The 19046-nt window shown below is 31.2% G+C and overlaps 1 protein-coding gene across 1 annotated transcript; it reads left to right on the top strand.

Moving 5' to 3' along the window:
• Nucleotides 1-9893: 9893 nt before the first annotated feature.
• Nucleotides 9894-10699, top strand: LOC108345368 (kunitz-type trypsin inhibitor-like 2 protein). The gene is made up of 2 exons (XM_017583966.2): nt 9894-10217; nt 10299-10699. The coding sequence occupies exons 1-2, from the start codon at nt 9917-9919 to the stop codon at nt 10610-10612; spliced, it is 615 nt and encodes a 204-aa protein (XP_017439455.1). The 5' UTR covers nt 9894-9916; the 3' UTR covers nt 10613-10699.
• The last annotated feature ends 8347 nt before the right edge of the window (nt 10700-19046 follow it).

Raw genomic sequence — 19046 nt, 5'->3', positions numbered from 1 at the left:
TTTTTGGTTCTCTAAAACTAACACCGTTAAATTTAATCTTGTGCCAATCTGACGTGGCTAACGGTCTGCCACACATGATACCAGCTTTCACAGTAATCTTGTGCCACGTTCACGGTGTGCCACTATTCACCACCCTCTTCTCCTTCTCTGCTCCTCACCACCACCTTCCCCTTCAACTTCGTCCTCACGCAAGCCCGCCACCACCAACCTCTCGTGCAAGCCGCCGTCGCCAACCATGACAAAACTCAACCCTAAATCGCGCTCCGGAGAAGAAACTCATCCACGCATATCACAACGCCATTGAAATTTACTACTTGAATCACATTTGTTCAAGCAACAAAACCTTCGCTCCAAATAGCACCTACGAATCCAACCTCCTAACCCTCCTCCCGTCCCTATCTTCGCATGCCACCACTGCACTATTCTTCAACACCAATCGGTTGGTGGAGACGGCAAGGAAACCATTTACATCTCCTTCATGTGTCGTGGCGATGTCACCAACCACATCTGCCAAGAGTGCATCAGAACTGCAGCCCGAAAAATATCCCAAGTGTGTCCCAACGCATTGCCCGAAAAATATCTTCCCTCCCTCCTTTCATCACTCTTTCTAACGCATTGCCTTTTTATTTTTTTCCTTTTTTCTCTATGTTTCTATTTTGCAGTTTCAGCAACACTCCGTTATGGGTATTACAGGGATTCCTTTATCTTGCTTGGTCCTGCCTCATCCCGTTTGATTACAACCAGTTCTGTTTTTGTGAAGCAGCTTCAAGTGTCAAGCAAGGATAAAAATCAAGTCTTTGTTCACACTTTCAATAAGAAGCTCGAGTTGAGCTCCCAAACTAATTGGACGGCGTCGGATTTTTCCTTTTTTCCAGATTTTCTCCGTCAGGTATGATAAAAATCAAGTCTTTTTTCCAGATTTTCTCCCTCAGCTAACGAAGAAATAAAAGAAGTTTTTTATTTTCTGCGAAACAACTTACAATAGTTGAAGAACGACCCACTAGACTGTTGTAGACGGAGAGAACGAGGATGAGAGGCTTTCCGGAGAGGTGGTGGAGGGCAGCGGAGGTCGCCGAAGGGCGGTGGAGGGCGGTGGGGCTGAGGTGAAAGGCCGAGGCAAAGGTGATGGTGTCGGGGGTGGAGGTCGAGAGAGGGAGGAGGGTCGTTAGCCAGCTCAGACTATTTTTACATATTTTCAATTTTTACCATGACAGAAACGTGGCATACCGTTACCCACGTCAAATTAAATTTAACGGTGTTAGTTTTGGAGGACCAAAAATTATGATTTCTTTAAGAAGAGGGATCAAAGCATACAAAGTTTGAAATAGGGACGAAAAACAAAATCGCTTGATAGTTGAGGGACTAAAAACATATTTAACCCTCTTTTGCATTTGAAAATTATGTTTTTAGTTTTTGTTTTATGTTTTGGAGTTTGCTCTTTGTTTTAGGGTTTCATGAACTTTTGTAGTTTTATAATATGGAAATCAAAACCTATGTAGAAATTTTTAGTCATATGTTGAATTTGATTTTTATCAAAAGAGATTATTTTTTTGGTTCTTGTTTTAGAATATAGGTTCTTATTAAAGATTAACATCTTTGTGGTAAATCTTTTTTAACTTATCAATATGTTAGATCGTGGTGTCCTTCAATTTCTATATGATTTTGTGTTTTTTATTTGATTTTTTTTTTCATATTCTAAGGAATTCAAAGTAAAAAATAATTGTAATCTTTCCTAAATAGAATATCGTATCATCATGTCTTATAATACACAAATGACAACAACTTCAATAAGTAATGAGTTTATGTCGCCTCCTTTTACTAATGTCAGTCAAGCTGGGGAATAAACCACAAGAGTTACTAGTGGTCAAATTGTTGGTCAAAACATGTTCTTGATGCAAACAACGAGTAACCATATAACCAACCACCTATGTTGGACTCCTTGTGAACGCAAGAACAAAACGTGCTACATGGTGGGGGTAACATTAAATAAGTTGGGTTATTTGTATGCAACCTAAACGAGAGATAACCATGCGTATGCTTGCGTTACCTATCCCGAGCTCCAATTGAATGAACAATATATGAAGACATAGTGTACAACTAGATATTATAAGGACATGGATATCTAATGTATTCTTAATTAATATTATAAGACAACAAAGTGATGATAGTAATAATGAAATAATAAATGTGTTTTTGAATCAAATGACAATTGTTTTGAATCCCTTGGTTCAAACTATGGTTGATAGCTTTCACAAATTACCTAAACCTTTCAATAATATAAAAAAGTTAAATTAAAATAATTTCAATAATTTTAAAAAAATTAAAATGATTTGCAGAGTAGTTTTTGAAGTTTAACCCCAACAAATATCGTTTTTAAAAACTTCTGCAAGTAGTGACAGTTTTGAAAAACTTTCACAAGTAATGACAATTTTCGAAAAAATCGCAGGTAATTATTTACCGCTGCTTTTCCTGACAGTTTTTGTAACAGCAAAATATGTATTTATTAAAAGTTAAAACGGCTGGTAATAAGAAAAATAACTGCGATAAAATTCAATACTTTTGTAGTGTTAAGAGATGTTGTTGACCCTACAACTTTCAAAATTTTGTATATGTATATTGAGAATTTATGAAATTTAAATTAGATAGATTTTTAACTTATTTTATAAATTACATATGTTAATAAATAGTAAAAGAAAAAATCAAATTAATAAAGAATAAAAAACTTAATAAGATATTCTTTTTCTTTTGTCTTCTTTTATCTCTAAATTTACTTATTATTTATGTTCATGTCTCACTCTTTCACGTGTTTTTTTTATTTCTAAAAAAAATAAACAAGTTAAATACAAATTCATTATTTCAACTCTCTTTTTTATACATGTTCTATTCCATTTTGAAGGAAAAAAAACTCTCTTTTGTATAATATTTTTTATATAAAAAAGATAATTTTTATGTGGTTTTTGACATCTCATTTTTATTTGGTTTGACCTTTTAGTAATTGTGTCTCTCAGTATTTAATCAAATTTTGATAGTTTCTTTACTAAAAAAATATAAGCATTATCGACAGTGAAAAATTGTCCATAATAATACAGTTAATAATATTTATCGGTAATTATCAAAAGAAAAATTTGTCCGTAATTATCGAAAAAAAATTGTTAGTAAATTTTGTGGATAAATACAATCTAATTTATCTTCTTCCTCCTTTCTTCTTTTTCTTCTTTCTTTTAGGTTCCATCTTTTTAATTTGTGCATTTTCAAGACAACAAAATCAAATCTGGCTAGTCCTATCATTGTTCATTGCCTTGTTTTTGCATTTTCAAGTGGCTGCATGTAAGGAGTTACTTTGATGACACAAATCTGTTTCAGGTGCGCAAGTCAATGATGAAGTTGGTGGTTTTGTGGTGTGTGAATTGGTTGTGGTGGAGATGCATGTGAGTGTTGCTCAAATGACTGAGGGATGGATGCTCTCTAGTAAGTACGTGGTGCACAATCTACTCGTGTTTTGGGTTGCCAGTATGTTGACGCCATAGCTGTTAGCGTATGATAAAACTTTAATATACATTGTTGGTGGTGGTTGAGATGAGATCCAACAAGATTCGCAATGGTTATGTGAGTGGCTTGGAACATAGGTGTCATGGTTTTGTGGAAGAAAATGGAGATGAAAAAGGACATGTGGCTTGTTGTGGTTGGTTTGAATTTTAAGTGGTGGATAGATGCCACATGTCTCTTCTTAATTAAACAGGTTCAAAAGTGATGGATTAATGTCATGTAAATCTGTCATTAATAAATTATGTAATTATTAACTGATTTAATGACAAATTATTTTATCTGTATATATTTCATTTATGGTGTATTATAGAAGGAATAATTAAATTTATCGATAATAAATTTTGTATTTATCGACAAATTTAATGATAAATTATTTCTTTGTATACATATTTTATTTATTAATATATTATTAATGAATTTTTTGTTGATAATAAATTTTGTTAGTAAAATTTATCAATAATTTAAATTTTAAAATTTATTGATAAAATTTATCAATTATTTAAATTTATTTATAGATTTATTTTTGTCAGTAAAATTTAATCAATAATTTCATAAATTTTTATAATGTTTTTTCAGTTTTGAACTTTTTTTTTATAAATATATATACTTGTGAATAATAAAAAGATGGCTAAAATTATTTTTTCATCGTCTAAATCCTTTGAAAAATTCACTTGAGTTCATATTTTAATTTTATTTGGTTCAATTATGTCCTTTAGTTTTAATATTGATGATGAAATTAAAATCATTGAAATGAAAAGAGTTTCATAAGTGACAGGCGTGTTCTACGTGGCAATGTAATTTTTTTTTCTTATATGAATTTTTGTTTTATAATTATTAGGTAAAACATTCACCATTGAATAAAAAATTAAAGCAATGGAGGTTGATGGAATTTTGTGTAGGTGCTGAGACTTGGGTCTCTGTTGTTAAGGTGTTAGTCAGAAGATGGAGATAAAAATAAAATGATGACTTTCAAAAAGTAATTATTGTGGGTAAATTTTTTTATAAAATATTGATTATTTTTAATATTATATTTTTCATTTTTAATTTCTTTTTCAAAAATTTTGAAAAGTTAAATTAGAATTCGATTTCTGAAAAAACAAAGTTTACCCTACTAATTTATAAATAAAGTAAAAAATTAACAAAAAGTAATAAATCATACTATATTGTATATGGGTTTTTTTTTAAATAATGATTCTATGAAAAAATTCTGTCAAAATTACTCGGTCGAGTTTCATCCTTATGTAATTATTGTACTTGCATTTATATAATATCTTACCTAATTGGCCCGAGGCTTTTATTTTTATTTTTATATAATAATTGAACTTGAATTAATTTGGCTTGAATAACATTAAAGAATAAAAAGTATAAATAAAATTGAGCATAATTATCTTCGAATAGTATAAGTATAATTTGAGGTAATAATTACCCAATTCTGTTATGAAGCTTCCAAATACTTAAATTATCAGACACTACATAAATAAGTAAAATCGACTGTTGAAATTTTTTTTATCTGTTAAAACCAATATTGAAAATAAAGATTTTCAAAATGTATTTATTGTGGGTCAAAAATATGGTTTTCAGATAATTTTTTTTTTCAAAATGTGATAATATCATATTTCACAGCATTATTGATCAAATTACCAATAATTGCTTCACATTTCCTTTTCTTTAACAATCTTTCTCGAAATTGTAAGTGCCATCCGAGCCACAAAAGCTTTACATTTCTCTACCTGTACATTTAAAATATCTTCGCGCATACATTATTTTTCATTAAAAATCGAGTTATTTTTATAATACATTTTATTAGTATACTTTATTATTTTTAATCTAATCATTCAAAGAAATAAATAAGATTCATTTGTTAAATTAAGAAGAAAAAAACACGGCAACATTTTATCCAAATGTCATGAATATGTTTTGTCAGTCTCTTTAATACATTGTACTTTTCATACCCTCCAATAATATATACCTTTGCTGCTACGACGATTCTTAGTATCCTCGTACATTTAGTGCTGTCTATGTTTCCATTGTACGCTCTTTCATCTTTTTCACTTTCTCTCTCATTAAATTGAACTCTCCATACCTAACTATGTCCTATCTTTTTTTAATTAAAAAAACGTGGTGCTATACATAGCATCATATTGAACAAAAACATAAAAATAGTATAAAAAATAGTTCAGCTTGATACGATTTTACAATTAAAAGATCGTATTAACTTAACACATTTTAATTTATTAAAATAAAATTATGTCAAATTAACACAAATTTAATTAAAATTTAAAAAAATTACAATAAAGTTTATATCATAATAAATTAAAATTATATCAAACTAACACAATTTATTTTAAATTAACACTTATGATATATCTTAAACTAACACAATTCCATTTTAGTTCACATTAATATTATAAAAAATACAGTTGTGGTACCGACACGGCTTATCCATGTTAGTTAGAAGTGGAATTTAAGCCTAACTCAATCCCACAAAACCGGCTTGTAGGGTGAGGTTTGCACCCACTTATAAACTATGAATTGACCTTATCTCTAGTTGATGTGGAACTTCCAACAGACCCCTTTCATGCCGAGGTATAGACATCTCGTGCGTGATAGTAGAAATTGGGTGGTCCGATAACGGCTCGATAGCGGGTGGAATAGAAGAATATAATGCCCACTTAGAACTCGCTAGGATCGACTAGAGATAATGCCAAATTATAATATATAAATGAGGTGCAAACCTCACCTTACAAGTCGGTTTTGTGGGGTTGAGTTAGGCTTCAAGTCCACTACTCATATGGTATCAGAACCATGGTTGAAGCCTATCCTAGCGAGTTCTAAGTGGACATTTCTGTTTCCACCTATTCCATAATTCACGAAGCCTTAATCTCCATGATGTTGTACGTGAAAAACACATTGCACCCATTCCATAATTCACTTCTCCCTCTCCAATATATACTCGCGGAATCCACAAGTTCTTGAAATTTCACATACTCAACGAAAAGATAAAGTCTACTCTACTTTCAAATAAAATGAAAACCTAATATAATATTATATATATACCCATATATACCTGTAACACCTAATATAGTATTATATATATATATATATATATATATATATATATATATACACACACACGTAACTTCTACCAAAATCACTAATATAATATTATATATAAATATATGTAACTTCTACCAAAACACACACACAGACACACAGACACACACACAGACACACACACACAGACACACACACAGACACACACACACACACACACACACACACACACAGACATACACACACACACACACACACACACACAGACACACAGACACACACACACAGACACACACACACACACACACACACACACACACACACACACACACACACACACACACACACACACACACATACAGACACACACACAGACACACACACACACACACACACACACACACACACACACACACACACACACACACACACACATACAGACACACACACAGACACACACACACACACACACACACACACACACACAGACACACACACACACACACACACACACACACACACACACACACACACACACACACACACACACACACAGACACACACACACACACACAGACACACAGACACACACACACACACACACAAACACACACACACACACACACACACACACACACACACACACCCCATGGTTAACCCTCTGAATCTCACTCCACCTACAACCCGAAAGCTAACCCCTAAAACACTCTTCCTTCTTTCTTTCATTCTCACTAACTACACTCCTTCTTTCTCTCCCTTCCTTTTCTTAAGTACAACATACACAAGAGCACACAATATAGGTGCAACTATATATATAACATTACCAAACTGTAAAAAAAACAGAACACCCAGAGTACCACAAAAGAAACATTGGTATGTCCCAGTTATAGTGTGAAGAATCACTTCCCAACCACAAAACTCATGCATGCTCCCCTTACCTTGGTAATTCCAGAAAGTTGCAAGTGTTCCTAAGATTCCTAGAAAACTCTGAAAAATGACGATGAAGTTGCTCATGGGGTTTGTCCTGATTTAGTTTATGAAGGGCATGAGGGGTGGGTTTAGTAAACAGTTCAATGTTGGTTTATGGGCATAGGAGCGATGGAGTGTCCTTTGTTAGATACAGATGGCATTTGACTAAGGTTAGTGGAAATTATGATCGCCCTATGAATCATAATGCAAATATGAAGGTTATTTGGGCTTTGGGGCCTATTAAGCCTCATGATACTGTTAATCCTTACTATCTTCCTCAGAATCACGGGGCTGTAAATTATGGTCATTTGGTTTTGAATGTCTCGGAGCATGTGAATGACTGTATTGGACCCTTGGATGCTGAAGATAAAGAAGATCAAGGCGTCATCATTGTAGATGGCAATAATCCGCTAGTGGTATCTTCGACTCCGGTAATGCATTACCCCAACCCTCCAAATCCTGCAAAGGTTCTACATCAACAAAAAGGAAGCTCCTATTTTGAGAGTGGAAAGAGGGGTGCCAATCAAGTTTTCCATCCAAGTTGGGCATGATGTTGCACTTTATATTACTTTAGATCCGCTTCGTGGAAATGCAGCAACCAAGGAATACAACACAAGTGGTGTTTCTAAAAGTAGAAATCAAACCTGCAAAATTTTAAATAGGAAGCCAACAATGGAATCTTTTGTGTCCCTGAGTGAGTAGAAACAGTTTTCCGGAAGAGAGAGAGAGAAATAAGGGCTACAGTGATTGATAGATTGATGGATTAGTGGTTCCACTTATATAACCTAGCTTCCTCTTATGTTTTTTCCTTGCATATAGTATATATTATTATTTATGAATAATAATAGTAATAATAGCTTTTAAAAGTGAGGAACAATATGCAGAGTCTGCTATGATGCAGAAGATGCGTGATAGTAGAGGAAAGAGAAAAATAAGTTAACGCCGTTTGTACATATTTAACGGAAGGAACAATGTTGACACAAAATTTTTTAAGAGAAGATCAATTTAACACACTTTTAAAAGAAAAGACATAATTGAGAAAATTCAGCAAAACTAGGGACAAAATAAGCTATTACTGAATAAAACATTATAAATTTTGATAATGTACAGTAGATAAATAAAAAACATACAAAATATTAATACAATTATCAATTCTAATAACTATAGCAACACAAACTACTAAAGTTATTCAAAAGGACGAAACTTCTATACATAATAACTAGATAGAACAATATGATTAAGCATTTAAATCATTCTACCAAAGATATGTCAACACCTAACTCATCATCTGCTCATACCAAGAGGTGATCATTGCAAAAGTAAAACAATACATAAAAGAAAAACATGATAAGTTAGTGTTTAAAAGAAAACATCATAAGACAATTAAATCATACCAAATATCAAATCAATATTTATATAGCTGACTCTAGACTCAATTATTCGGATATATACTTTGACATAAGGCTTTTTATGGTAGGTGTGCACTCAGTAGTATTTATGCTCTGTAGAGTCATAAACACAAGGGTTATCACCCTACTACTCACAAGATTAATCTTTTCACATCTAAAACCAAAAGTTCAAAGCTAAGACCTCCTACCATTCTCTCCTCTACCACATTCATCTCTATATAAGATAAATTACTGATAGTATATCTGAATACCTCATTTCTGAACTCTCAACTAGTACAAAAATATCGTATAATGTCATTCACTACAAAAAAGAAGGGCATTACCGAAAGCCAAAAACCCTCAGAAACAGCCGAAAACCGTCGGTACAAGGTAATTACAGACGGCTTATCGACGACCAAAGACCTCGGTAAATCCCTTGTCGCTAAGACAAATTTAATTAAAATTTAAAAAAATTACAATACACTTTTTATATGATAATAAATTAAAATTATATCAAACTAACACAATTTAATTAAAATTAAAACAAAAGCTATATATATCTTAAACTAACACAATTTTTTTTAATTCACATTAATATTAAAACAAATTACAATACACTTGTGGTACTTGTCCGACTTCTCTCCACCTAGAAAGTCACATAATTTGATGGTTTTGTAAGAAAATGAAACAACTTTTTTTTTTAATATTTTTACAACAGTGTGATAGTTTGTAATTGGTCTGTTTCAAATATATCAACCAATAGAACAGTGATACATAATTTATTATAAAAAAAATTATTGAAAAAAAAGTTGTTTACATAGTTCATTTTTGTAATTATTTGAAAAATTTTGGAAAAGAACTGGTGCTTTTGTTGATCCTTGCTTCTATATAAAGAACGGAAAACAGATGATCGAAACAGAAGCATAAGATATAAAAGAACAGCTTGGACTGAAAAAAGGATGAAGCAAAAGCAGGTTGTTGTTGTTGTCTCCTTCCTCCTTCCCCTCCTTGCTTTCCTCACCAACCTTCCCTTAGCTTTCTCAGATGATGCTACTGAGCGAGTTCTGGACGTAATGGAGAACCCTCTTGAAACAGATCGCCAATACTACATCTTACCAGCAATCCGTGGTGGTGGATTGAAACTTGCCAAAACTGGCAACTCAGAGTGCCCACTTACTGTTTTGCAAGATGCATCACCACAGTTCAATGGCATGTCCATCAAATTCATCACAGCTGGAGACAGCTCTGAAATCCGCACAGGTACTCATCAATACTTTTTGAATTTAATTATTTTCTTAAAAACTCTACTCTTCTGTTACTGATTTCATATGCTATATGTAGGTACCAACCTGGATATCGAGTTCGTAAATAAGCCAAAATGTGCAAAATCGGGCAAATGGGGGGTGTTGTTTGACATACAAATCTACGGGCCTTGTGTGGTAATTGATGGTCCTAATAGCAAATTTCAGATTGTGAAATACGGAGCTGGGTACAAGCTTATGTTCTGCTTCGATGGCGGATGTTTGGATATTGGGAGACTTGATGCACAGAACGATGAGGATGGAAGACGCTTGACTCCGAGTGCGCCAGAACCCTTCGAGATTGTGTTCGAAGAAGCTTTTGAAGATAATAACGTTATTAAGTCCGTAGTTTGAATTAAATATCTCAACGTGTTCAGTTAATGCAATTATCATATGCTCTTTCTCTTGTGATTTGCATTACCTAAGTGAATAAAAGAGATATTAATCACTATAATTTCTTCTGTTACATCTTTCTCTTTTTTGTTTCTTTCAAACTTATCTAAAGAAAAATATTTGATTTAATTCTAACTCTAACCTTCTTTCGAAAACAAATATTTTCCATATATAAAAGCATAGAATTAAGTACATTGACAATGGAATCCACAACTAACGACTGCAGCAAAACGGATTTCACAACACAGAAGAAAAAAGCAATGGAGATGCGATGCAGAGAAAGATACCTTACACGAGCATGGAAGTGATGAAGAAAACTCCAAGGTGGAGAGGGAAAGAAGAACATTTATACAAAACTACATATTGAGACCATATAATAATATATATTAAATATAAAAATATAAATAAAATATTAATATATTAAATTATGTAGTGGTAACGTTTGTTCAAGGAGTAAATCAACATATCATATGAAGAAAAAAAAATTATTAAATAAAATATTATAAATTTTGATAATGGACAACAAATAGATAAAAAAGATTTAAAATATTAATATAGCCATCTATATTAATAACTATAAAAGCATAATATATGTATCTAACAAGTGAAACCATTAAAATTGTTCAAAAAGAAAGAAAGTTTTGTACATAATAACAAGATAGAACTATATAACTAAGTATCCAATTCATCACCTTCCACCAAAGGCATTTCAGTACTTGTTCTTTATTAACATTGAGGAGCGATCATTACAAAAGAAAAACAACATATAAAAGAAAAATAAAAAAGGTAAGTTAGTGTTTAGAAAAATCATAAAATTAAATAATATCAGTTCAACATTTATAAAGTACTAGAACTCATAAAAACACACGTATAGTTGATTTTAGATTCAATTATCCGGATACATGGTTTGACACATGACTTTATTGTAGGTGTACACTCATAGTAGTATTTATGTTGTGCAGAATCATAAACAAGAGGATTTTCACCTTACAACTCATGAGGTTAATCTTTTCATGTCTAAGACCAAAAGTCTAGGAGTAAAAGCTCTTGTCATTCTCCCCCACCTCATACATCTCTATATGAGTTAAATGGCTATTAGTATATTAGGATATATCCTTTTTAAACTTCCATATGTCAAAGATTATACTAAACATTACCATCATACAAAACTTCTTCTTCAAGTTCTCTTACAACTATACCACAGATACTCATAACAAAGATCCTCATATACACATGAATACAATTATCATACTGATAAAAAAAATCAATGATTATACAAATCAATACTAAACAGTCAAAAAGAAAAAAGAACAAGTATATATATATATATATATATATATATATATATATATATATATATATAAACTTATCGATAATTACATACAAATTTGGATCTATAGATAAATTAGTTTTTATATACATTTTTTTTTACAATTACGAAAAACACAGTAATATATGAATTTTTTCGTAAGTAATAGCAAAAAAAATTTATCTACATATTTTTCGTACGCAAAATATGTATGTAAGTGAAACAAAATTTACCTACTAATTTTTTGCAAGTAAATGAAAGAAATTATACTTACTAATTTTACATACGGATTTATAAAATTAATTATTAAAAGTAAAAGCTAAAAATATACCCCTCTTTTATGATAAAGCTCACTCTGACACCCTCTCACTCACTCCTAGCTTAGTCCTTCCCACTTTCACTCACTCTCAACTTAGTCTGTCGTTCATTATCATTGGCTCGCGTTGACTCACAGTATTCTTCGCTTAGTTTGTCGCTGATGAAGATCGTTCTTCTCGCGGCTTGATGTGGAAAGTAAAGTTCTTCGTTCACTCCTAAATCTCGAAATTCCTAAAACCCGAAATCTAAATCATTCTCTTCTTTCTATGTTCACCCTCGCACTTGCTACCTATTCATTCCCCCTCGCTCACTCTCTGATCTTCCTGGTCACCATTCTTTTGTGTTGAGTCTATGAGAAAAATTAATTTATATTTTTTATATCCTAACTCAATAAAAATCAAATGAAAAGTGTGCTTGAATTTACTATTGAGAATAGAATATTATCTTCTCTATAACCATAATCCATTTTATAATTTTTGTAAATCACATTACAAATTTTAATAATTTTAATTTGCCTTCTCATCAAATTAGAATATTAATTTGTGTATCAATCGAACAAGTTTTTATGATAATTACATTCCTAATCATAAACCTAAACTTATAATTTTAACTAAACGGATAATAGTCCAAAATATACGTGACTAAAAACTTCTAACTTTGCATATACTCTTATTAGGGATGGCAAGAAAACATGTAGGTATGGGTATTCACATATAAGTCTTCAATGGATAGTTGGTACCCGTGAGAAGTAAATAACATGTAGCGGGTAACGAATATTATAATACTTATTTATAAACGGGTAGGGTGCTGGTATTATAGTACCTGTTTTACGAGTACCCACTACTAGAAAAAAATAAAAATAAAAATTTAATTTATATTTTATTAAATTAAATTAAATTAAAATTAAAATTAATTTATATTTTATTATAGTACCTGTTCTTTAAATCTTTTTCACAAAGTAGATGACTTTAAGGCCTTGTTCTTTTGAGTGGATTTGAGAGGATGGATTTGAGGGGATTTGAGAGGATTTGAAGATAATTTTTTTTGTCGTTTATTTGAGTGAATTTGAAGGTAAATAAAAGTGAATTTGGAAATAATTTTTTTTAATTTTTCATGTCAATACAATTCTATACTAATTCTCACAAATTTTATTTCCAAATTCACTCTCATTTACCTCCAAATTCACTCAAATAAACGACAAAAAAAATTATCTTCAAATCCTCTCAAATCCCCTCAAATCCATCCTCTCAAATCCACTCAAAAGAACAGGGCCTAAAAGCTTTCTTGAAACGCAAGGAAAAAGACTTTGTAGTGCAGCGGAATATAGTCGAATGCGTGAAAAATAAAGTCGACTGAATGTAACAGAGTAGAGATAGAAAGATCAAATGCTGAGTTTTTATATTGGTTCGGCCAAGCCTACATCCAGTGTCCTTCCACCACAGGAAGCAAATGCACTATAATGATCAAGGTTTTTACAACAAGGCTTTTATAAAGACCTCCACGTCAAAAATATAAAACACCTCTCTAACTCTCTAATCAAAATATAGGCATACAACAAAAAGACCAGTAGCAAGAATCCCCTCTTCTGCTGTCTACACCCTTTGAGAAACCCATCAAAGTCAAGAACGTCGCACACTCTTCTTCCTGTAATCACAACAGGGAAATAACCCAATCATCAGTAGATTGTCAACTCTGATCTTTCAGTAAACACCTTTTTGTGCAGATTTGATCAGCTCTTTCAAAGCACAACAATCTTGCTCTTCAAGAAATCACAAGGGATGATCACCACGGTCTTCTTCTTTGATTCTTGGAGCTTTTTCATGTTCTGTAAGATAGCACTAATCTGTAATGAATATGAAAATGTTAGAATTCACAAAAGTTCTTACAGAATTCAAATTCGGGTCAATATATAGATAAACACATCTCAGACGCATTTTAGTCGACTTAGCTACTAATGCAGTCGAATATCACAATTCAGTTGAAGCAGTTAGCAGCAATCAATGCAGTTAATTGAATGTACAATTAATGTAGTCGAATCACAATAAATGTTTGGTCAACATATTTAAAAATATAGCCGTTGTAACATTTAATACAAGCATTAACAGAATTTCAAAACTGTAACAGACTTAGTCGAATGACTTGCGCACATAGTCGACTTTGTAATAGTTAAAAACATAGTTTTGAAAAACTTTCTCTTCAAAAATTCTCACAACACACTTTGAAAAAGTTTGTGCAAAGCCACGAGTTTTAATCGACTTATTTCATAATGAAGTCGACTTAAAACTGTTGTTTTGCCACACAATTTAAGTTCAACTAAAGTGCATGTGGTTTTTCTTTTCCAAAACAATTTTCATGCAATCACATATTAAATCTCACATATAACATAGTGAATTGCAATGATCAACACAACACAAAAATGTTCTCATATAATTATAATCATGAAAGTAATGAACATGTAACACATAAACACATGTGTTATTAATTATGTGTTGTCATCATAAAAAACCAGAAGCTCTGAGATTGTAGGTTCAGCTAAACCAGTGCTCCCCCTATCAACAATCTCAACATGATGTTTAAAGATTGCCTTAATTCAAATGACTTTTATTTCTTTATATGCAGGTTTATTCCATCCAGGGTTGCTTCCCAGGCCATCACACGATCAATTAAGCAACAATATTTGAGTCCATGGCCTACTTGGGGAGCAATACCTGTAGATGACAAAAAGTCATTTTGGGAGTGTTTTAAGGTGAACAACCAATAAAACTAATTGTCATTCTTATTTTAGTATGTTCATTAATCAATGTTTATTTTTTTTATTGTTACAGTTGAAGGTGTAGTGGAAACATGAACATGAAACTCAAATACAAAGAAATTTCCACATGAAAGCATCTCATCGGCTGTCAGAGATGTTTATGAATGCCCGTAATGTAGGGGAGCGCCCTTACTGGTTGGGCGAGCACATTTGAAAATCTTTACTCGCTCATTGGAATTCAGCAGAGTTTTGCAATAAGTGTGCTACAGCTCAGAGGAACAGAGCTTCTGAAAAGGGTGGCACCCTGCATACTGGTGGGTCGATCACGGTTCATGAGCATGCCATTCGTATGGTAAACTTTCAATACTTTTTTGTTTCTTTCATATATAACTTATGTATTTTCTATTTCATGTACACTTCTAACTCTAAATTATGTTACAGGCACAAGCTCTAGGACGGGCGATCCATGTTGATGAGGTCTTTGCACAAACTCATGTTCGGAAGGGCACTAATGAATTCGTTGATGAAAGATCTCGGAAGACTCATGTAAGCAAATAACAATGCTACTAATAATAATTTTTCATTATGTTATTGTATCATTCCCTAACATTGCTTTTAATGTTTGAACAGGAAGAATTTTCTACGAGACTTTCACAGGTTAGATCCGAACATGGGTCAGCTCCTACACCAGATAATACGAGTAATGAGGACGACGACATCCGTAGGACACAGTGTTGTGTCGATGTCATTGGTGGGAAGAAAAAGGGACGAGTGTACGGTGCAGGACAGCTTGCTACAAACTATACAACATCAAAAGGAGGTACTTTTAAGCACCAACCTTCTTCTTCCACCACTACTGTTGACGAGGCCATCGAGTGCTTGACACAGCTACTACAACAATGTGACCAGGAAAATCGTGATTTGAGAGAAAAATATAGTGACTTGAGAAACGAGTTTACAAACTTCAAGTCCTTGTTTATGAGAGTGTTGCTTGATGCTTCAGACATTCATTCCACCGTCCCTCTGACTCAGCCACGACCCAAGGCATTCGGAAGACCATCTACAAATAGGATTCATAATGAAATGGATAAATCCAATCCAGATAAGCCAAAAAAATGCTCTTACTGCCACAACGAAGGTCATCATAGGGAAAATTGTCCATTTCGTCATTAGTTATTTCTTAATCTTACCCAATTGTAATCAAATCGATTATTAATATGTTACTATTAATATTTCTTATTAATATTTTTTTTCTCTTTTCTTTTAATTTGTCTCAATTCATTAAATAATAACCACAATTTCTTTTTTTGTATAACACAAACAATACATAAAATATGTAAACTGCCAAATAATTTTCAGAAACCAACCAAAACACACTGGTAATCGATTACAACAAGCTTGTAATCGCTTATCAGGGTGGTTCTTCCACACTTAAAACACTGGTAATTGATTACAAAAGTGTAGTAATCGATTACCAGTATCATTTTTGCCTACTACACTGAAGTTGTGTAGGGGGGTTACGATTTCAACATTGTGTAATCGATTACATGACCCATAAGTCGTTTTTGGGGTTCACGACTTCACCACTGGTCAAATGAACAGTGTGAAGTCGTGCAGGGGAGCACGACTTCTTCATTTGAAGTCGTTTTGGCTCCCCACGACTTCTTCATTTTGGTATTTTGAATTAAATTTGTCTATTCTCGTAATATATAATCCATTTTTGCCTATTTTGATAACAAAGCCCTGATGTACAGAACGATGAGGATGGAAGACGCTTGGTTATGAATGCGGGATCCCCCTACAATATTGTGTTCCAAGAAGCTTTTGAAGATTATATGGTTATTAAGTCCGTAGTTTGAATCAATATCTCAACATGTTGATGCAATTATCATTTGTGATTTGCATTACCTAAGTGAATAAAAGAGATATTAATAAGGATTATAATACGTTCACAAACCTTTTTTAACAATTTTTTTATTTATTTATCCATATATTTAAAACAAACTAATCATAAGTTACCATATAAATAATCTGTAAAAAAATTGTTAAAAATAATTATTAAAAAATATTTTCCGATTAATAATTGTCCTTTCTTCTGTTAGGATATATTAATCATTTATACTAAAATATAATTGAAATATTAATGTATTAAATTATGAAGTGTAATATCTGTTTAAGGAGTAATCACCATATCATCTTAAAACAAAAGTATTCTCAAATAAAATATTTCAATACATATTAGGATATTATAGTTAGGATATTAGTGAACTTTTCTTTTTTGGCATTTCAAAAATTTAGAACTGTTGTCTATCATTTTTAAGTATATGTTTTAATTTAATTCTTTTATTCTAAAAGTAAAAGTATAATTTAGATAAAAACTTTCTTTTGATAATTAATGTTAAAGATTAATTTAGAGTTTAATTTTTAGATTAATATAGAGTTTTATTTTTAGATTAATTATATAATTTTTTTCGAATAGCAACTCAGTCAAATAATAATAAATTTTAATTTATAAATTGATATATCAAAATTAATCACTATGATGATTAATCATTTTTAATATTTAAAATTAATTATTATTTAATAATTTTTTATAGTGTATATTGCTATGTAAATTACAAATTAGACGTCAATTTAATTGATAATATCAACTCAATTAAAATATATAAAAATATTATACATTAAAATAAACGATTTAAAAATCAAAACTCAATGGAGTATATTCACGTTTATGATTAATTTAAAATGAAAAACATAATTATACTTATTAACATGATAAAATAAAAAATAAATAAATATTTTTAAACAGAAAATAAACGTATACAAAAACAGAAATCTTAGTAATTTAATTATTATAAATACAATGAGAGGAACACACGTCTCCACATATGACTTTGCAATGCAAAACTTTAAATGTAAGTGGATACTACTGTGGGAGAACTTGATAAGCCTAAACTTAATATTTACCGTTTGATGTATTCATTTTCATCATCTTTATATGTTCATAAATGGATGGTAAAATGGGCCATTCTCATCCTTTTTAGTCATTGTTTAATTAAAGAAATGGTTGATTTTTATTATCTTAACTTTCAATGCAGTCTAAATCATCTCAAAACTTAGGTTAACATATATCAACCTTTATTTTTTTTACTTTTGATTTGAACTAACTTATTCAACCTTTAATCCTAACTAATTGGATTTAGCCTTATTTAGGATTGACTAGATTGAACATAACTTAGATCAATTTGATTAAATTTTTGAGTGAACTCAACTTAATACTAGGTCTTGACTTTCTTCTCGAACTAGTTTAGATTAACTTAGTAGTAAATTATCTTGATTCACACACATTTTAGTTGTTTAAAATTCAAAAAAATTATTTAATCTACATCTAATCAAAACTAATTAAATGAATTAGTCTTATGAAAAAATATAAATTTAGATTTGAAATAAATTCATTTAAATATACATTTATGTAAATTTGAATTATTTATAAATGGGATTCCATAATTTGAATTTTTTTTTCTCATTATAATACAAGATGCAATAACAATTATCGAAGCTTTTCATATCACATGGTAATTAATGTCTACATGTTGAGTTTATTTATGAAAGTTAGCATTGAGGATGTATCTTGGGATGACCATCACCATAAAGGCTTATTGTACACAAGGAGGTAGATCTTTAAGCAAATACGTCTCCCATTTTGACACAAAACTAACCTCATTCAAGATAGTTATTTATATTAATTTGCCTGTAAAACATATTAGAAAATAATTTTTAATAAAATATTTAAATTGATAACTCATGTGACTTGGGTAACACATTTTTCTGTTTTCAAGTATCGTTTTTGTGCTATAAAGAGACTTAAGTAGTAAGTGAAATATGTTACACCCCAAATATTATATGGGTAAATATTATTTAATGAAAAATTGAAAATAAATATTTTATGCAATAAAGTTGTATTTGTTTAGAAAAAACATTAATTAATACACAACATTATATATATATATATATAT

The sequence above is a fragment of the Vigna angularis genome, chromosome 8, assembly GCF_016808095.1.
Source record: "Vigna angularis cultivar LongXiaoDou No.4 chromosome 8, ASM1680809v1, whole genome shotgun sequence".
Taxonomy (NCBI): Eukaryota; Viridiplantae; Streptophyta; class Magnoliopsida; order Fabales; family Fabaceae; genus Vigna; species Vigna angularis.
Note: the sequence above shows the minus strand (reverse complement) of the source record. Positions and strands in the feature narration are given on the sequence as shown.

Excerpts from the sequence above, each read along its gene's own strand:
- LOC108345368 (XM_017583966.2), top strand. The coding sequence starts at position 9,917 with ATGAAGCAAAAGCAGGTTGTTGTTGTTGTCTCCTTCCTCCTTCCCCTC. Across the intron at positions 10,218-10,298 it reads CAGCTCTGAAATCCGCACAG|GTACCAACCTGGATATCGAG; the intron begins GTACTCATCAAT and ends TGCTATATGTAG.